This window comes from Phoenix dactylifera, chromosome 7 (genome assembly GCF_051530095.1).
Source record: "Phoenix dactylifera cultivar Ajwa chromosome 7, Ajwa_hap1_PhDact_Kaust_v1.1, whole genome shotgun sequence".
NCBI lineage: Eukaryota > Viridiplantae > Streptophyta > Magnoliopsida > Arecales > Arecaceae > Phoenix > Phoenix dactylifera.
The window spans coordinates 16,533,837-16,556,018 of record NC_143196.1 but is presented as its reverse complement, the minus strand read 5'-3'; the positions used below and the strand labels follow the sequence as shown (position 1 = coordinate 16,556,018).

At 40.9% G+C, this 22,182-nt stretch overlaps 1 protein-coding gene across 1 annotated transcript in view; it reads left to right on the top strand.

Annotated features, from left to right (window-relative positions):
* The first annotated feature begins 6,679 nt into the window (after positions 1–6,679).
* The window catches only part of LOC103697173 (uncharacterized), a 38,786-nt gene continuing 23,283 nt past the window's right edge, over positions 6,680–22,182 (top strand). Inside the window, exons 1-2 of the mRNA XM_088701263.2 lie at positions 6,680–7,581; positions 9,577–9,714. Of these exons, the coding sequence (XP_088557389.1) occupies positions 6,682–7,581; positions 9,577–9,714 (1,038 nt within the window). The 5' untranslated portion in view covers positions 6,680–6,681. The remainder of the gene's footprint in view (positions 7,582–9,576; positions 9,715–22,182) is intronic.

Below are 22,182 nucleotides of genomic sequence, written 5' to 3'. Positions count from 1 at the left end.
AAAACCTCTAGATCTTTTTGTCCTCAATTTATATAGAGTATAGTTATCATAACCAACCCCCAATCCTTTAGTCAAGTTTAAGGTCACTACGTGATCTCCACAACCTTCTTAGAATCCAAAAAAATATCTAAGTTTAATTTAAAGGGGGTAATTCTTGTATTCCCTTAGCAATTTAATTAGAAAATCTACATTGATTTTCCTTCCAACAGAATTTACTTCAAATTCAATAGGTTAGATCTGTTGAGCCAATACCACTATGAGTAGGAATTAACTCTATCGATCTCCAGATCTTTCTTCACCAAGATTCTTAACATCCATCAACAATGCTATATATGATAATTCATGTAAGCATCTCATGACCGAAGTCTCTACTCAATATGACATCTATTAGTGGCTTCATCAACAATGACAAAAGATCCCTGCTCAAATCTTAAATCTAGGCTCGAGTTTTAGATTAACACATCCAATAATCTCCAACAATTATAAGAAAATTTAGGAGCCCAATCCAAACATGCGAATTCAAATAATTAGAATTCTCCCATCAATATGCATACTCTATGGCCTCAAAATAATCAAATACATCCATAGGAAATAGACCTATTTGCAATATCCAACATGCCAACACCAGATATAATCCACATACATTTTCAACTTCGAAGAACGTTTCTTTCAATATTATGAAATCTCCTTAGCTTACTCCAATACTAAATCAACGTACAAATCCCACTCTAATAATTAGCAGCAAAACCAAAAGTATGATCACATTAAAACCCCCATCAAATTTGAACTTTCAAATCATTTAAATAATATCTAAACATGGTATACTCGATATGCCATTGTTGACCTATACTTATCTTAGGTCAAACCTCTCTTATTATGATCAAAGACAATTTATACTTTCCTTCCGTATGCATCGAAAACCAAACCGATGCATACATTTTATCACAATGCCCAGTGATCTTACAGCTTAAACACTGAATTTAATTGTCATGTCCTAAGTGGTCATAACCTTAAGCTATGATATATTTCTGTCACGATCCCTAGTGATCTTAAACATATGCTCAGATTCCAACTGGTCACATTTTCCAATAATCTTAAACCTCAAACTTTAGTGCCACTAAGGCCACAGTCCCTAGTGGTCTTAAACCTTATATTATAATATCATTCTTGTTACAATCTCAAGTGATTATAACCCAAATCTCTGATAGTTTTTCTATCATAATTCTCCACTGATACTCGCCTGAACATAAACCCTAGGATACCTTAACCTTAAGCTCTGATACCAATAAATCTGTCACACCCCGAACCCGGGGCCCGGGGCGCGAGCAGACGCCGCGCACCTGTAGGGCGGACCCCGCAGGCACGCAAGGCAGATGAATCAGATTCCACATCAATAGCTAAACAAAGATAAATTCCAACTTTCAATTCAAATGTCCATATATACATAAGTTAAAAGAAAAAGTCAATATCTACTAGCTAACTACATCATGATCACTCCACCCCGTTATCCCCATAGTCACATATCATCACCTGTAAAAAATGTAAATAGTAGGAGTGAGCTAACAGCTCAGTAGGCGACATCATGCAATAAAGTCATCATATAACATGTCATAATGCATATAAAAGTAGCTAAACACATAAATCCAAAAATCCACACAATAATCTGTAAACCCAATCCGAGACTCAAAATAACTCAACCGCATGACTACGGCCACATCACCCAGTGGCATGGTTACACCGAAGTGCCAATACAACTCTCCGAAGAGCCGCTCCACTGAGCCAACGCACCACTGTGCCGCACCCCCTGGTGCCAAACTCACGCTCCACCGAGCCGCTCCGAAGAGCAAAACGCACCCCTGTGCCGCCACTATTCTATCACCGGTAGTCGCGGTGTCGGAACTAGTTCCTCAGTACAAGTCGACAGGGCCAACGTATCATCCCATTGGCGGGGCCTAGACTATAGTCACGCGGATTTTAAAAATCAATAAATCAACTTTCTATATCAAAGTCATAATCATACTCCCAACAGTAAAGCACATAACAATTTATGAAATTAAATATTTAATTCTAAATCTAACAATAATGCCAATAATAAATCAATAAATCAACATATGCAAGATACATGTTAAAATTCTACTTTAAAGCAATAAGTCACCTACCTGGGTTCGCTTAAAAATTCCTGCCACAGATATCACGAACCCCTGGTTAAACATAAATATTAATTATTTAATTAATTTAGAAACATAATTTAAACTAATTCCAACCTCTTAAATTCCTAAGTTTAAAGATCCAAGAATGGGTCCCCAAAATCAAGCATAGACCCTAAGAATAAATAGACTAAATCCCAAAAATCAGAATCCTTTAACCCAAAACCAATTGTGGCCCAACACAGATTAGGCCCAACTGAACCAAACCAGATTACAGGTCCAGATCAGATCTCGGGCCCAAACCAACCCAGCCCACAGATCCAATCATGCCCAACTCAGCCCAAAAACAGTTTCCTAGCCCAACCCAAACCAGGTCTGATCAGACCATAACAAAACCCATTCATGAAATAGGTGGAACCGGTTTACAATATAACCCGGTTCAAGATCTGGTTCCCAAATAAAGCACGGATTTCAAAGCGAGGAAAAACACCCAGGCCGAATAAAGAAGAAGAAGAAGAAGAAGAAGAAGAGAAGAAGAAAGAAGGAAGAGAAGAAGAAGAAGAAGAAGAAGAAGAAGAGGGAAAGGAAGAAGGGGGGGTGGCCGGTGGTTCCGGTCGGCCCTCGGTGGTCGACTGTGGCCCTCGGCGGCGGCGCTCGGCCAGCCGCCGTCGGCCATCCCACCTTCACGGGCGGCGGAAGAGAAGAAGAAGAAGAGGAGAAGGAGAGGAAGAAAAAGAGAAAAGAGAGGGAGCTCGGGCTGAGAAGCCCGGCCCCCCGTTCGCCCATCTCCGGCCGAACCCGTTTCGGCCGGATTGACCTCGGCCGGCCACTGTCGGCCGGCCGAAATTCACCAAGAACTTCCCCCGAAACAGGGGAAGTGAAACCGACTGATTCCCATCATTTTTCTCCCTTAAATCTATATAAAAAAAAAATCTATTTAGTCTTGCTCACCTCCGGTCGTCGACGAGTGGTTCCCCGGCGGCGATGGCGGCTCCGGCAGCGGCGGCGGCTCCGGCGGCAGCAGCGGCTCTCAAGGAAGGGGAAAGAGGAGGAATGGGGCTCTCAGAGAAGAGAAAGAGAGGGAGAGAGAGAGAGATAGAGAGGGAGAGGGAAGAGGGGAAGAGGGAAGAGGGAAGAGGGGGGGGTGGTGTGCGGAGATCCCGCGGGCCGTTCGGCCGGCGGGTTCATCGTGGGAAGACCACGATGAATAGACTGAAGTCGGCATCCATTGCCGACTTCAGTTCATTGGGCCCAAGAACGGGCCCAATTTTTGGTCTTTACAGTAAGGGTTCGATTGTGATCCCGGAAAAACAATCGGATGGTTCTAGTTAGTGAGCCTGTGAAAACCGACCGAGTTCGTTGTGATCTCATGAAAACAACAAGTTGGGTTGTGAACTTGTAAAACAACTGGCTGTAATCCTAGGAATTATAGTGAACTCCCAAGTGAAGCTTGGGGAGTGGACGTAGGAGCAAAGGTTAGTTCCGAACCACTATAAAACCTCTTGTGTTTGTAATTGGTTCATTGTCTCTTCCATCCTCTCCACTCACTACTACTAGTAATCTATTTAATCTGCCTGCAATAATCTTAATTAGTTACTCATTAAGCTTTAATTTGCAATTATTACTTAAAACCCAATTCACCCCCCTCTTGGGTTGTCTTCTTGGGCAACACTTGTCCTCAAAGTTTTCTCATAAAGGATGAGCTGATTCTTTCGAATCAACCTCACTCAATCAGAAGGATCGGGCAACTCTAAGGAGAAGTTTTGAGGAATAAAAAACTTGACTCAAATCTAATCAAGGTTAGACTCTTCCAAGATATATTTTTCAGTATCTGGACCTGAGACAACCTCAATTTGGGTTCTATCTGAAGCCATGAAAGCTCAGTCTAGCAAGCCCTGACCCGCTCTCTCAATATCCATGAAGCAGTCATCAAGAGATGGATCCATTGTGGAAGAAGAAAGACAAAAAGAGAAAGAAGAGAAAGGAAAGAAGGCCCAAGGAAAGCCCATAATGAAGCCTTAAGAAGAACCTATCAAAAATCCACTGCTGCAAAAAAACTCCGGTGAACCCACGAGACTATGTTAGAAGCACAAGGAGGAAACTGCCACAGGCTAAACCCTGATATCTCTCTCTTTGAGTCTCAGAACACAAGATATTGATGTAGGAGAGATGCACCAGTCTCCTAACTTATATAAAGCCTGAAACGACCTAGATCGGCATGTCGACCCACCTACCCTACCCGATCCTCACCACATGCCGCTCACATGTTTGCTCCCAGATGGTCACTCGGATCACAATTGGCCCCTAAATGTCTAAATATTGCACCAATATTTCCACTATGAATGACGACGCTTCAGAAAGCACATAAGTAGGCATGTTCCTCATAAATGCAGTATCCTAAAGATCTCTATAGCGAAATTAAAGGGACAACCACTATGGTGCAATAACATAGCTTGATTTGGCCTCATGGGTCACCTTGGTTGGTCGGCCTAACTTGAAAGTCTACTTCTACTGTTTGAGCTAACGAGTTAGCTTAGCCTTGAAACTAGGAGGCAAGCGATATGCCTCGTAATTGACTACAACTAATATGGCAGACCAACCAATTAGATCCCTCCATGAAGCCTCCATTGAATCAATCGAAGCTCGCCATGTGGATAGCCTAGAAGCGCACAGAGAGTCCTCCAAATTCCAAAATCTCTCTCCATCTGGCAATGCCTCGGCCATAATTGCGAGTGATTTCCTTAATCGCACCAATGAGATGCACGGAGCATGATGCATGAGCGAAAGGACCATGCATGATCTTCGGGACATGCGATGTTCTTGCCAAAGGCAGCTGATCCGCATGCCTAAATTCTTCGGCGATGGGCATTAACTCTCGCGCATACAATCCAATTCTAGAAGACCCTCCAAGTAAGTACTTTCAAGCTCTAATCCACCTCTGTGCTGTCACTACCATTCTCACATTACCTCCATTGTTTCTTGAGATTCTGTTTGACTTAGGCATCAGAAAGTCCCCCATTGGATACTATTTGGTAAGAGAACGTCTTCATCTTTACTGTTTTAGGCCGAGCCCGACACCAGAGCGAAGGTCCAAGCAAAGTCTCCACTTTCCACTACTATCTTAAGCATATCGCACCCTTCTGCCAACCTTCATGGCCTGAACAGTCAATGACCAAGCCCTCCAACAATCAGCTGGTTCGATACCTTGATCGTATCGATTCTTAACGGCAATAGATACTAAAGCCAATAGTTTTTTTACATAAGATATGAAAAGGTAATAATCTTCTTTTAATAGTAAGCCGAAGTAAGGATTTTGACATTTAAAACGAAACAAACTTTTCAAAAGGCTCAAAGACCATTCTTAATAAACCTACCAAAGTTAAGGAATTATAGAAAGATATCATAGAAAATTATCTAGTAGACTTCCTTCTCCAAATATTTTTATCCATCAATGTGGAAGTTTCAATGCCACTTAGAAGACATAATATTTAATAAAATTCTAGAGAAAACTCAAAATCAACAAATTTACAAAAAAAGAAAAAAACTCCAGCAAAAGATACCATTAGCCCAAGAATTTAAAACTTGGTATGTTGATTTGGTTGGTTAAAATATGTGCAAGTTTTCCAATATACCAACTGAATTCTAAATCAGTCTTTTACAAGTTCATTAGATTTTACTCAAAGCTTGTTCAACCATTGCCTAAAATTTATCTGAGATCATCATTATGCCAATGTCAATTATATATCAAAATTAGACTTTTATAGACTGAAATTCTTTAAAAACTTGTGCAATTATGCATTCAAACTTGTGCTATCTTATCATTTTGTCAATATGTACTCTGTAGTAAAATCATTCTTTTATAAACTTGTACGAATTTGATCCATAGCTTATGCAACCATTAGTTAAAACTTATTTGAGCCTTATCATTATATAAATAATAATTGAAAAATGCAAGTTTTACTCTTGTGCAAACTCATAAATACATAAAATGTTAAATAAATTTAAGATATTTATTTTATTAATTTTTAAAATCATATCTCTTTCACATAAGATTACATGCAACTTTTTTTTTTTCTTCTTCTAGTTTTTGATTATAGGATGTCAAGGGTGAGCAGATTGGCGGGACAAAAACAATTTAATACCATGACTATTTGGATCTGCTCTTTATTCTTCATGTAAAAGGGTGGAACTTGCTAAAAGTTTTGCAGATGGCTAGGGCGACAGAAGAATGGGCAAGGTAAGTGGGATAAGATTATTTGCCAAAAATCATCACAGTTCAACTGTTCTTTATTTTTGATCTTCATCGAAGAAGGTCAGAGCAGAAGAAAGCGAAAGAAGAGAATGAGAAAGAGAAAAAGATATGGAGGCATGATATATACCATGTTGGTATGTCACTGGTACAACGGCACGTATCACGGTAGACGATAAGCGAATGGTAAATATAAACTTTAATATATATATGACAAAGTTCCAATTAAAAACTATAGGCAGTAAAGAAATTATGGCAGAGCTGTATCCAAATAGAAAATATATGATGTTATCCCTGAATGAGCTCACTAGTGAAGGCAAGAAATCAACCATGTCTATCTTTTTGGTCTCTCTCTCCTCCTCTCTCCTCCTCTTCCTCCTCCTCTTATACTCTTTTCTTGCTAGCTCCTTCACCCAACTAGAAGAAGACCAAATTCAACGCTTCCAAAAATACCTACGGATCCGAACCGCCCACCCCGACCCCGACTACGCCTCCGCCGCCGCCTTTCTCTCCTCAGAGGCCCAGTCCATCGGCCTTCAGACCCTAACCCTGGAGTTCGCCCGCGGCAAGCCCCTCCTTCTCCTCTCCTGGCCTGGCTCCGACCCCTCCCTCCCCTCCATTCTCCTCAATTCCCATATCGACAGCGTCCCTGCCGAGCCTGCCAAGTGGCTCCACCCCCCTTTTGCAGCCGCTCGCGACGCCGCCGGCCGTATTTTCGGCCGCGGCGCCCAGGACGACAAGTGCCTCGCCGTCCAGTACCTCGAGGCCCTCCGCAACCTCAGAGCCACCTCCTTCGTCCCCCGCCGCTCGATTCACGTATCCCTCGTTCCCGACGAGGAGATTGGCGGCGCCGACGGGGCTGCCAGCTTCGCTGCCTCGGAGGAGTTCAGAGCCCTCAATGTCGGCTTCGTGCTCGATGAGGGGCAGGCCTCGCCGACGGATGAGTTCAGGGTGTTCTACGCCGACCGCTCTCCGTGGTCGCTGATCGTTAAGGCTGTTGGTGCGCCGGGGCATGGGTCGAGGATGTATGATAATGGGGCGATGGAGAATCTGATGGATTGCGTGGAAGCTGTCGCTCGTTTCAGGGAGAGTCAGTTCGATCAAGTCAAGGCTGGGATTAAGGCAGTTTCCGAGGTCATCTCAGTGAACGCAGTTTATATGAAAGCTGGTACACCATCCCCCACGGTGAGCTACTTAATTCCTTTTGGAGATCGGTACATGCATTCAGGAAGCGTTTTAGTGATCTGCTTAAAAGAAATTGGATTTTAGTAGTAGTTATACGATCTCACTTCTACTAAGGTATACAAAACCATGAAAATCCCTCAGCAAAACTTTGGTAAATCCAAAAATCAATAACAATCTCAAACCCCCTGCATCTATCTCTATCCATGTCATTGTGAACTATAAATTTTTTCGACTCCTATCAGAAACAACCTAATTATTAGTCCATAATCTCATTGTATTTGCGTGCCTTTCCCCAGTTAATCTGTCCATGATCTTCCTAACACAGATGCATAAGCCTTTAACAATTTCGTGACAAGGCACTGACATACACGTCAGACTTGCCTGTCTACTTGAGGGAAGGTGTGAATCCTGTCTTCTTTGAACAACAATCGCTATCCTAAGCTAAGGACAGGGAGGGGGTTCGGTGGAGGGAAAACCCTCCCCTATCCCAACGGAACAAAAGCATAAACAAATAATAAAGCAAAATTGCGGAGATGGTGTAAACAAAATATGGCTCCTGAACTTTGTTTTCTTTGACTGAATACATGGACGTTGTAGGAAATGGAAAGCAGGCTCTTTGTTCGTGTGTAGTCCAGTGATGGATTTTAACTTTTCTGATTGTCTCATGGAAGCGTGCATGTCTCCTAAATAAGCTCAGCAAATGCTATATTTTTGAGTTGATCTTTGGTTATGTTTTCAAGTAGGAGCTGAAGATAGAACCTTACTGAATTAAATTTTAATTTGAGCTTTTATTTTTCTAAAAACTACTTTTCATTAAAAATATTTTCTAAAATACTAACTAATTAATTTTCAGAAAAGGTAGCATGATTGTGTTGGTAAATGTAGACTATTTCATCTTGAATCTTGGTAATTTTTGTATCATTTATTAATTCAATGATTTCCAGTGACCTAATTTCATTTCAATTTTTAATTTTAACACATATATTTTATATATATCCTTAATTCCAAGTTATGCAATACCTCAACTTAACTCAACTAAGTCTTAATTCTGAACTAGTCGGGGTCGGCTTCGTGAATCCTTTTCTTGCATTCTGCTCGGTCTAGGATTGTACTTTCTGAGAGAAGTTGAGATATCAAGTTATGTGATATTATGTCATAAATATGTAATTGAAAAACTTTACTACATATAGAAAAACATGACTTGGGCATTAAACTAGTATTTTTATTATATTTCTTGTAAAAATATAGCATTAAGATTTAAGATGATAAAACCTAAGAAAAACAGAAATAATTTAGAGGCTGCAAAAAAGTTGTACGAGGGCCGTATCAGCCATGTCAAAGCATATTTGTCAAGACCGTTTATGATACAATATGAGATATGGCATTTATTTTACCCACTCTTGGTTGATATAGGTTTGACTCTTGATTTTTGATACCTTGATCTTGTCTTGTACAAGCCTTAAGAACAATAGATATACTAGAATGATGAAGTGCTTAAAACCCTAACTACGACACATAACTCTCTATTTATGTATGCCAATGAAGTATCGATATTTATTTTAAACCATTACTATGTGAGCCAACAAGCTTAATGACCAATAATTTCTAAACCAAAGCAATTTTGATGGAAGATGTTTTGGTCAGTACTGCATTATGAATTAGGTGTTTTTCCATTTCTCAACATTGATGCTTAGGAAATTAATATACATATGGAGCTATGTACACGTAGGCAAACATGCATATGCATATATTTGTCCATGTAGATAGCATAACATCAGGGTACATATGTGAGAACTATGCTAAATCCTATGTTATGCATTTCACTCTTCCTCCTTTACTATCATGGTGTAATGTGATGGCTTAGATGTTCATGCCCTAAAGTCATGTAAACATGTGAAATATGTATCTTCATAATGCATTTAGTTTATGTAGATAGCATCACATCTCATATAGTCACTGATACATCATATAATGATTGGAAGTGATTAACTGTAGGGTTTTGCAATGAACATGCAACCTTCAGAAGTAGAGGTTGGTTTTGATGTTCGGCTTCCACCAACAGCAGACCCAGATCTCTTAAGAAAAAGAATTGATGAGGAATGGGCACCAGCTATAAGAAATATGACATATCAGGTGATAATGTGCTCCAGTTATATGTACATATTGTGTCCTTTATTGCTCAAATTAAATTTAGTAGTTACCTTCTTAACGGTAAAGGGGTAGAAAATAGTAAAGATTTAGTGACAAGAAAAAGGGAAGAGGATGGTGAAGAAGAGGAATATTACTCTTTTATCAGAAGTTTTTTTCATCATCTACATCTTTGACCAAACATATAGTGCCAAATTCATAGAGTTCAAATTATTAAAAGACAAAGTCTTCACATCTAGGGCTTTTGATTATAGTTGTTTTCTCCAAACCTCTCGGTTCTCGAAGGTGGCTCCTTGACATAGGGGTGGCAATGGGTTGGGTGAGGGTCGAGTCAAGGTTATATATTAAGATCTATGGTCCTGACCTGAACCCAACCTAACCCACTAGTAGGTCAAAAGTGCTTCACCTAAACCTAACCTTTGGCTAACCTAGACTCAACCTTGTTTAACTAGCTGAGACCCATTAAATTTAGGGCTTTTTATTACGAGTAGATAAACTCACCGCTTATTTTTAGACTTTTTTGCGCCGTTTTAGATTGTTGACTATTTAGGACCCAACTCTTCTCAATCTCTCTATTCCCTCATTGAAAGCATAAGCTGTTGGATCAATATCAAAAGGCTTATATTGCTCTTTTTCTAAAGTTTTGCAATATATTTTAAATATATTTCTATCTATATCCCCATATCTTGATAGTTTGAGCCTTGGTGCAAATCTGACTTGGCCCACTAATAGATTGGGTAAACCAACCTATACTTGATTCATGAACTTAGCAAGTCAGGTGAGGTGGATTGATCCCAACTGGGTTAGGTCAAGCAAACAAGCTTAGGTCAAGATTGCCAATAACTACCTGAGCATATGGGTAGCTTACTTTGTATATGCCTACAAGTCTTCTGGATTCGAGCGGGCAACATTCAAGAGCTTGAATTAGTGAGTAGGTGGCTGCAAGGATGTCTAAGGCTTGCCTTGGCTTAGCCATATGAGTCATCTTCATTAGTTAAGGGCTTCCTATTAATTTTTAATTTTCTAATTTTTTAAAGGAAGTACATTAACCAAAGAGGGTAATATATGTTGGGGTTGAAATTTGGCCTGAGGGTGACCACGCCGGAGGAATCTGAGAAGCCGCTGGCCGGGACAGAGAAAGGGAGCAACCTCCTGTGCACCGGTGTACCTGCACAAAGTCTTGGCTGGAGATTTCGGCGAAGGCCCTTCGATAGCTAAGTTAGAGTTGATCCAAAGTTATGAAAAATGTTTATGAGTATTTTCCATGGCTCCCTTCGGGCCTTTTCCTACCCTCTTTTTATAGGATGAGGGTCTCGGCCGTTATCTGAAATCTCGAGCCGAGCTGTGATCAGCTGGCCATTAGCTGGAGGCGGCATGAATCACGGAGATCAATCCCGCGGGCGGAGGATTCGGGAGATATCTTTCCAGATTTGTTTGAATATGGATTCTGAGGATCTGCGGGATCTTCGATGGGATTAAGGTGGATAGGGCCGAGGTCGGCTCGGCCTCAGGCGGAGGTCGGCTCAGCCTTCAGCGGGGTTTGAGGTCGGCCTGGCTCTTAGTGGGACCGAAGTCTGCCTGAGGGTCGACCCATGAATGCGGGGGTTGACTCATGTTGTTAGGGGGCCGACTCATGTAGAGATGGGGTCGACCCTAGGCCTGCTCGGCTCCGAGGTCGGCTCGACTCTTAGCGGGGCCGAGGCCTGGCCTGCTTGGCTCTGAGGTCTGCTCGGCAAAAATTGGGTGGTTCCACGCTAGAGTAGGACGATCCATTTTGCTTCCCATCATCTGCCCTCCGATTTTTGAGTTTGATTTGTTCTTTGGCTCGAGCGAAGGAAGTAGTTGAGTTGTCGATCGTCCTGTGCTATAGCCAAATATTTGTGAAGGTGTATGTGCCGAGTAGGGTGCACCTCTCGTATCATTGGAGCTAATGGCTTTAGGCCGAGCATTCCAAGCCGAGCTTGGGTGGTTTAAGCTGCTATGTCATTCCAAGCGGACGTGGTTGAGGGAGCTCTTCAAATGTAGAAGATCGTCGTGAGTTTTGATGTCTTTTGGTGATGCAGGAGCAGCAGGGGTCGACTCTTTGCTTTCAAGAGTCGACTCATGTGTAGCAAGGGTCGACTCATTGCTTTCATGAGTCGACTAATTTGTAACGGGGGTCGACTCATTGTTTTCATGAGTCGACTCATGTGTTTAGTGAGTCATCCTTTGATCCTGGCAGCATGACAGAGTTGGTTTTGAATTAATTCTGGAAATAATATATAGTTAATCAGCTAGCATGCCATAAACCATTGGAAAGCTCTACTCCTCTAGTTTCCAACACACTTGATCTCGTGCCATTTGAAGATTTCTAGAGAAAGTTATGGCATTTTTACTACTGCACGTCTAGACTAGCAGCGCTCAGCGAAGTGCATTTAAGTTGGTCTTTTTTCCAGCACATAGTTTCATTTTTCTAAGTGTCTTTTGGTATTTCTAAATATTGGTACTTGTAACTAAACTCCCATCAAAGCGTTTTAGCACTGTTTTGTCTTACCTATGCTTGGATGGATGTTCCAAGATAGCATATAAAACGGGTATATGAATGAAATAAAAAGCAGAGTTGTTATTTTCAGAATTTCTTTCCAGCAAGCCTTTCTTGCTTTTGTGAGTTGAGTGGCATCCTCCTACCAATCAAGTGCGTGGCTTGGTCGCATCGAGTGGCATCTGCAATTAGTAGCGTCAAGTGGCATTCGCTACCCTGGTTGAGTGGCATCCCAGAATTATCTTTTTCTTGGTTGAATCCTTTTGGTTTGGCCAAGACTTGCAGATTTCAGCCTGCATCAAATTGGTATCAGAGCAAATTTTTCTGCTGTGGTGTCCTTTATCTCAAAATTGTTCGATCTTCTTTGTATCTCCGGGTCCTCTACAATGCCTCCATGGCGTCAAAGAAATTCTCCACGACGTCAAAGGAAAACAGAGCGTGATGAAGTGCAAGCTGAACTTGCTGCATTACGAGAATCGAATCAAGCACTGACAGACATGGTAAATAAACTCTGTCGGCGAATTCAAGCTTCACCCACTCGAAGCCATAGAAGTCAAGAAAGTGAACACAATATCTTCTTCAACAACCATAGCCAAAATGACCGTTCATCTTCTTTCAGTTCTGTTCCAGAACCTGGTGTCGTTGATCAATGGTCCATGGAACGCTTGACCCGTGCTTTGGAGAATACTGATCGAAGCATCCAAGTTCAAGTGCAAGACTTTGATGGCAAACTTGATGCTGATAGCTGTTGTGACTGGATGGCATATTTAGAAGCTTTCTTTGATTGAAAATTTCTTACAGATGAGAGAAAGGTGCAGTTCATGGCTACGAAGCTGAAGGGTCATGCTCTAATCTGGTGGCAACAATATCAGCGTAGCAGAGATCGAAGAGGAATCCCAAGAGTTAATACCTGGGCTGAGATGAAATTGAAGCTTGATGAGAAATTTCTTTCCTTGGATTATTCTCAAACTCTCTACCAAAAGTTCCATCAGTTGCATCATCGTGTGGAGCAATCTGTTGGTGATTATACAGAGCAATTCTACAAGCTTATGAGTCGTGTGAACTTGCAAGAATCTGATGATCAATTGGTGGCCAGATATGTGAGTGGACTGAAATATAACCTCAAAGACGAGTTGATGATGCATTCGCTTCATTCTCTGGAGGAAGCATATCAAAAGGCATTAAAGGCAGAAGAGAAAATAAAATGGAGTTCATACCGAAAGGGTGAAAGCTCAAAAGGGGTGAAAGAGAAGGGTAAGAAGTTGGCTCCTACCTTTGAAAAATAAACCCAACATCAGGTTGGAGGGAGTAAGGAGAGTGGGAAGTTTCATTCAACTTCCAACAAATATTTTCGGTATGGTGAATCTGGGCATAGGTCCTATGAATATCTAAAGAAGAAAGCTGAATTGCATCTTATGGAAGAAGAAGATGAAGAGCCAATTTATGATGAAGAACCAGAGGCTGATCTTAATGAAGAATATTGTGAAGGTGATTGTGATGCGGAAAGTCTTGTAATCCGGCAAGTGCTAACTGTTCAAGAGACTGATAGATGGCCGAGGCATAACATTTTTCGAACCTATTGTCTTTCCTATGGAAAGAAGTGTATCTTGATGATTGATTCGAAAGTTGTGAGAACATGGTGTCAAAAGTAGTGATAGAAAAGCTGAAGCTTTCTTGTGAACACCATCCAAAGCCTTACAAGATTTTCTGGTTCAAAAAGGGTGGAGAAATCATGGTGACTCAGAGATGCAAAGTAAAATTTGCTGTTGGCAAGTATGAAGATGAAATTTATTTTGATGAGCTACCTATGGATGCCTGTCATTTGCTTCTTGGTAGACCGTGGCAGTTTGATAGGAATGCTTATCATGATGGGAGGAAGAACACTTACACTATTATCCACAATAAAGTGAAATATGTTTTGACCCCTATGAAAGACATTCCAAATAGTGTCTTCTTCGAACCAGATCAGCTTATTATCTTTCAAGGAATTTTAAGAGTCCTACAAAAAAGATGGTATTGTTTATGCTCTGGTTGTTGCAGAAAAAAAGTGAAGAACTTGAAACAGAAGTTCCGGACGAAGTTCGAGGCTTATTGGATAGATTCAAAGGCCTAGCTCTTGCTGACCTTCCTGCTGGTTTACCACCACTTTGAGACATTCAACATCGAATTGATTTCATTACAGGTGCTATTCTTCCTAATCTGCCTCATTATAGAATGTCTCCTAATAAGCATGCTGAATTACAAAGGCAAACCATTGATTTATTGCAAAAGAGATTGATTAGAGAATCACTTAGTCCTTGTGCTGTTTCTGCCCTTTTAACTCCGAAGAAAAATAAAACATGGAGAATGTGTGTTGATAGTAGAGCTATAAACAAGATTACAATCAAGTATAGATTTTCCATCCCTAGACTTGATGATATGCTGGATGAGTTGGCTGGTGCAAAGGTATTTTCTAAGATTGATTTACGGAGTGGTTATCACCAAATCCGAATTAGAAAAGGTGATGAGTGGAAAACAGCCTTTAAAACCAAAGATAGTTTGTATGAGTGGCTGGTTATGCCATTTGGATTATCAAATGCCCCCAGCACTTTCATAAGGCTTATGACCCAAGTTTTGAAGAACTTCATGGGGAAGTATGTTGTGGTGTATTTTGATGACATCCTGGTTTACAGTAAGGATAGTGTACAGCATATGAATCACCTATCCAATGTTTTCAAAGTGCTCCATAAAAACCAGTTGTATGTGAATCTAAAGAAGTGCTTTTTCATGGCTAATCAAGTTGTATTTCTAGGCTATGTTGAAGCACCAGTCCTAGCACTACCAGATTTCTCTAAGCTATTCCAAGTGGAGTGTGATGCTTCCAAAGTTGGCATAGGTGTTGTTCTCTTGCAAGGGGGAAGATCTGTTGCTTATTTCAGTGAGAAATTCAGTAATGCAAAGCTGAAATATTCAACCTATGACAAGAAGTTATATGCAATTGTTCAAGCCTTGCGGCATTGGGAACATTATCTTATTGGTGTGGAATTTGTGCTCTATTCTAACCATGAAGCTTTGAGATTCTTGAAGGGCCAAAAGAAGCTGAATTCTCGCCTTGATGGTTGGGTATCACACCTTGAGAAGTTTTCTTTTGTTCTACACCATAAAGTCGGTTCATCAAACAAAGTTGCCGATGCTTTGAGTCGACGGCATAGTTTGTTGACAACATTCTCTTATGAAATTACTGGCTTTGATCTCTTACCAGATTATTATGTTGCAGATCCATTCTTTAAAAGGGTGTTGCAGAATTTGAATAATGAGAGGAGTAAAGACTATTTGCTGATCAATGGACTTTGTTCTTGGTTTGCCTAGAACATAGCATGGGTTTGATTGGTGGTGGATCGATTCTCCAACATGGCTCATTTGATACTATGTAAGAGCTCTACTGATGCATCTCACATAGCTACTTTGTTTTTCAGAGAAGTTGTTCGTCTATATGGTGTTCCAAAGTTCATAACTTCAGATCGTGATGTAAAATTTGTTGGTCACTTCTAGAGTACGCTGTGGAAACTTTTGGAAACTCGATTGCAATTCTCCAGTGCTTATCATCCTCAGACCGACGGACAAACTGAAGTAGTGAATAGATCTCTGGGGAACTTACTGAGAAGCTTAGTGGGAGAGCACTCAAAGAAGTGGAAATTTGTCTTTCCTCAAGCTGAATTTGCTTATAATAGTTCAGCCAGTCGATCAATGAAGAAGCCTCCATTCGAAGTTGTCTATAGCAGAAATCCAAGTCATGTCCTTGATCTCTTGCCACTACCAAATCAAACAAGAATGAGTATAGAAGTTGAAGAGTTTGCTGAGCACATAAAGGAGGTCCATAAACAAGTTCGACATCAGCTGCAGCAATCTACTCAAATGTACAAGTCACAAGCTGATGTTCATCGAAGGAAGTTAGAGTTCAAGGAAGGAGATTTGGTCATGGTATAATTGAGGAAGGAAAGATTTTCTACAGGTACTTATAATAAGCTGAAACAGAGAAAGTTTGGACCTTGTCGGATTCTGAAGAAGTTGGGTCCAAATGCCCACCGAATTGAATTGCCTGAAGGATTTTCAATCAGTCCTACCTTCAACATATGTGATCTTTATCCTTATTATGGAGATGAGGAGAAGATTGTGTTTCAACCAAAAGACTTCGACTGCCGCCTCTCTAATCCTTCGCGTGAGTCTATTGATGTTCTGGATGTACGATCTATCATGACTCGGCATGGTACTTATACACAATACTTGGTCCATTGGCAAGGAAAGCCACATTCTGAGGATGCATGGATTTCAAGTGAGGAGCTCAAGAAACTAGATCATATGCTTTGGGAAGACCTGAATTGCAACTCGAAGGCGAGTTCTTTTCAAGCTGGGGAGAATGATGCAGGAGCAGCAGGGGTCGACTCTTTGCTTTCAAGAGTCGACTCATGTGTAGCAGGGGTCGACTCATTGCTTTCATGAGTCGATTCATTTGTAACGGGGGTCGACTCATTGTTTTCATGAGTCGACTCATGTGTTTAGTGAGTCATCCTTTGATCCTGGCAGCATGACAGAGTTGGTTTTGAATTAATTCTGGGAACAATATATAGTTAAACCAAAAGGATTCAACCCTGCTACACATGAGTTAAACTCGACTGGCTGAACTATTATAAGCAAATTCAGCTTGAGGAATGATAAATTCCCACTTCTTTGGGTTCTCTCCCACTAAGCTTCTCAGTAAGTTTCCTAGGGATCTATTGACTACTTCAGTTTGTCCGTCGGTCTGAGGATGGTAAGCACTGGAGAATTGCAATTGAGTTTCTAAAAGTTTCCACAGCGTCCTCCAGAAGTGACCAACAAACTTTTACATCACAATCTGAAGTTATGGACTTTGGAACACCATGTAGATGAACTTCTCTGAAAAACAAAGTAGCTATATGAGATGCATCAGTAGAGCTCTTACAGGGTATAAAGTGAGCCGTCTTGGAGAATCGATCCACCACCACAAAAATGCAATCAAACCCATGCTGTGTTCTAGACAAACCAAGAACAAAGTCCATTGATAAGTCTTCTCAGGGAGCATTAGGGATTGGTAAGGGCTAATAATAACCAGTATTTTGGACTCCCCCTTTGGCCTTTTGACATACAAGACAATTTTACACAAACCGAGAAATATCACGCTTCAGGGTAGGCCAAAAGTATCGCAGCTTCACAAGAGCTTCAGTCTTGTCCCTTCCAAAATGTCCACCAAGTCCGCCAGCATGTAATTCTGCAATAACAAATAATCTCCATGATCCCTCTGGCAAACAAAGTTGATTGCCTTTGAATAAATAGCCATTGATCAACAAATAGTCTTTACTCTTCTCATTATCAAATTCTGCAACACCCTTTTAAAGAATGGATCTGCAATATAATAATCTGGTAAGAGATCAAAGCCAGTAATTTCATAAGAGAGTGTTGTCAACAAACTATGCCGTCGACTCAAAGCATCAACAACTTTGTTTGATGAACCGGCTTTATGGTGTAGAATAAAAGAAAACTTCTCAAGGTATGATACCCAACCAGCATGGCGAGAATTCAGCTTCTTTTGGCCCTTCAAAATCTCAAAGCTTCATGGTTGGAATAGAGCACAAATTCGACCCCAATAAGATAATGTTCCTAATGCCGCAAGGCTTGAACAATTGCATATAGCTCCTTATCATAGGTTGAATATTTCAGCTTTGCATTACTGAATTTCTCACTGAAATAAGCAACAGATCTTCCCCCTTGCAAGAGAACAGCTCCTATGCTAACTTTGGAAGCATCACACTTCACTTGGAATGGCTTAGAGAAATCTGGTAGTGCTAGGACCGGTGCTTCAACAAGTTTGGACTTCAACTCTTGGAAACTTCTTTCAACCTCATTGGTCCATTGAAATTCCTTCTTCTTTAGGACATCCATCATTGGAGCAGCAATGGTACTGAAGTATCGGATGAATCTCCTGTAGAATGATGCCAAACCATGAAAGTTTCTCACGTCAGTCAGACGTCTAGGCGCAGGCCAATCAAGAATAGCCTTTACCTTCTCGTCATCCATCTTCATGCCATCTGCACTAACAACATAGCCTAGAAATACAACTTGATTAGTCATGAAAGAGTACTTCAGATTTACATACAACTGGTTTGCATGGAGCACTTTGAAAACATTGGATAGGTGATTTACATGCTGTACACTATCCTTGCTGGAAACCAGGATGTCATCAAAATACACCACAACATACTTCCCCATGAAGTTCTTCAAAACTTGGGTCATAAGCCTCATGAAAGTGCTGGGGGCATTTGATAATCCAAATGGCATAACCAGTCACTCATACAAACCATCTTTGGTTTTAAAGGCTGTTTTCCACTCATCACCTTTTCTAATTCAGATTTGGTGATAACCACTTCGTAAATCAATCTTAGAAAACACCTTTGCACCAGCCAACTCATCCAGCATATCAAGTCTAGGGATGAAAAACCTATACTTGATTGTAATCTTGTTTATAGCTCTACTATCAATACACATTCTCCATGTTTTATCTTTCTTGGGAGTTAAAGGGCAGGGACAACACAAGGACTAAGTGATTCTCTAATCAATCCCTTTTGCAATAAATCAGTGATTTACCTTTGTAATTCAGTATGCTTATTAGGAGACATTCTATAATGAGACAGATTAGAAAGATATAGCATCTGGAATGAAATCAATTCGATGCTGAATGTCTCGAAATGGTGGTAAACCAGCAGGAAGGTCAGTAGGAGCTAAGCCTTTGAATCTATCCAATAAGCCTCGAACTTTGTCCGGAACTTCTATTTCAAGTTCTTCACTTTTTTCTGCAGCAACCAGAGCATAAACAATACCATCTTTTTTGTAGGACTCTTCAAATTCCTTGTAAGATAATAAGTTGATTTGGTTCGAAAAAGGTACACTATTTGGAATGTCTTTCATAGGGGTCAAAACATGCTTCACTTTGTTGTGGATAATAGTGTAAGTGTTCTTCCTCCCATCATGATAAGCATTCCTATCAAACTGCCACGGTCTGCCAAGAAGCAAATGACAGCCATCCATGGGCAGCACATCAAAATAAATTTCATCTTCATACCTGCCAACAACAAACTTTACTTTGCATCTCTGAGTCATCATGATTTCTCCACCCTTTTTGAATCAGAAAACCTTGTAAGACTTTGGATGGTGTTCACAAGAAAGCTTCAGTTTTTCTATCACTACTTTTGACACCATGTTCTCACAACTTTCCGAATCAATCGTCAAGATGCACTTCTTTCCATAAAAAAGATAATAGGTTCGAAAAATGTTATGCCTCAGCCCAGGGGCGGCCCAATACATTTGGGGGCCTAAGGCGAATCCAATGAATGAGGCCTTTTTTTTAATAATAAATTTTTTTAATAAATATAAAATATTTAAAAAAATGATATGAAAATGGATAGCTATCAAGTACACTATTTCAACAAAGATACATGAATCTAACAAAGATAGGCAAGAAATCTTTTTAATTTAATATTATTTTTGAATGGAAGTGCAGAAAAGTAATTATTCTAAAAAAAGGGCCATAAAACTGATTAAATAACTGAGATAATGCTTGGCAATATTGTTTATCATGTCAAGCAAGAGCGGAACAGGAAAAGGTCATCCCATGGCACTTCATGGTCAAAGTAAAGAAAAGAATTTGTCCAGAAAGAAGCTTCTCTATAAGAGAAAGTTGGGGCATTATGGAAAATTGACTCCATCTAATTAATAAAAGTCCCATCCCTCCATCTCCCCTTCAAGTGAGTACCCAAGCAGCAACCGCAACATCACAGCACAGCAGCCATTCAACCCCCTCCCTCCTCTCTCTACCACCCAAGAGGGGAGAAGAAATCGAGAGGAGAAAATTAAAAGAATCTCCACCCTCCAAGAAGTCCATTTCCAATCTCCCTTTCTTCCTGATGGCCAGCTGGATCAGGAGTAACGTGAGGGAAGGAAAACCAAGACCAAAACCAAACAAGAGAAGGGATGAAAGATAAGAGTGGCTTCAGGCGTGTGTCAAGCCAACCAAATCCCTCCTCTCTCTCTCTCTCCATCCAAAACAAAACTACCGTCCCCAACTTCCTAAATTTCTCCTCTGCAGGCCAAGAAACTCTCCACCTCCCTTCCATCAAGGGGGAAGACTCGATATGGGGCCTTTGCTTCCTTTTGGTCACGGTCCCTCTCTCTCTCTCTCCACCTCTCGGGGGCCTTAGGCGACCGCCTCGGTCGCCTAAGGCTCGGGCCGGCCCTGCCTCAGCCATCTATCAGTCTCTTGAACAGTCAGCACTTGCCGGATTACAAGACTTTCCGCAACACAATCAACTTCACAATATTCTTCATTAAGATCAGCCTCTGGTTTTTCATCATAAATTGGCTCTTCATCTTCTTCTTCCATGAGATGCAATTCAGCTTTCTTCTTTGGACATTCATAGGATCTATGCCCAGATTCACCACACCGAAAACATTTGTTGGAAGATGAATGAAACTTCCTACTCTCCTTACTCCCTCCACCTTGATGTTGGGTTTATTTTTCAGAGATAGGAGCCAACTTCTTACCCTTCTCTTTCACCCCTTTTGAGCTTTTATCCTTTCGGTATGAACTCCATTTTATTTTCTCTTTTGCCTTCAATGCCTTTTGATATGCTTTCTCCAGAGAATGAAGCGAATGCATCATCAGCTCGCCTTTGATGTTATATCTCAGTCCACTCACATATCTGGCCACCAATTGATCATCAGATTTTTATAAGTTCACAGGACTCATAAGCTTATAGAATTGCTTTGTATAATCACCAACTGATTGCTCCACATGCTGATGCAACTGATGGAACTTTTGGTAGAGAGTTTGAGAATAATCCAAGGGAAGAAATTTCTCATCAAGCTTCAATTTCATCTCTGCCTAGGTATTGACTCTTGGGATTCCTCTTCGATCTCTGCTACGCTGATATTGTTGCCACTAGATTAGAGCATGACCCTTCAGCTTTGCAGCCACGAACTGCACCTTTCTCTCATCTGTAAGAAATTTTCAATCAAAGAAAGCTTCTAAAGATGCCATCTAGTCACAATGGCTATCAGCATCAAGTTTGCCATCAAAGTCTTGCACTTGAACTTGGATGCTTCGATCAGTATTCTCCAAAGCATGGGTCAAGCGTTCCATGGACCATTGATCAGCGACACCAGGTTCTGGAACAGAACTGAAAGAAGATGAACGATCATTTTGGCTATGGTTGTTGAAGAAGATATTATGTTCACTTTTTTAACTTCTATGGCTTCGAGTGGGTGAAGCTTGAATCCGCTGACAGAGTTTATTTACCATGTCTGTCAGTGCTTGATTCGATTCTCGTAATGCAGTAAGTTCAGCATGCACTTCATCATGCTCCGTATCCCTTTGACGTCGTGGAGGATTCCTTTGACGCCGTGGAGGCATTGTAGAGGACCCGAAAATACGAAGAAGATCGAACAATTTCAAAATAAAGGACACTATAACAGGAAACCTACTCTGGTACCAATTTGATGCAGGATGAAACCTGCAAGTCTTGGCCAAACCAAAAGGATTCAACCAAGAAAAAAGATGATCTTGGGATGCCGCACAACCAGGGTAGTTGATGCCACTCGACGCTACTAATCGCAGATGCCACTCGATGTGACCAAGCCACGCGCTTGATTGGTAGGAGGATGCCACTCAACTCACAAAAGCAAGAATGGCTTGCTGGAAAGGAATTCTGAAAAATAACAACTCCCCTTTTCATTTCATTCATGTACCAGTTTTATATGCTATCTTGGAACATCCCTCCAAGCATAGGAAAGACAAAACAGTGCTGAAACACATTGATGGGAGTCTAGTTACATGTTCCAATATTTAGAAATACCAAAAGATACTTGGGGAAATGAAACTATGT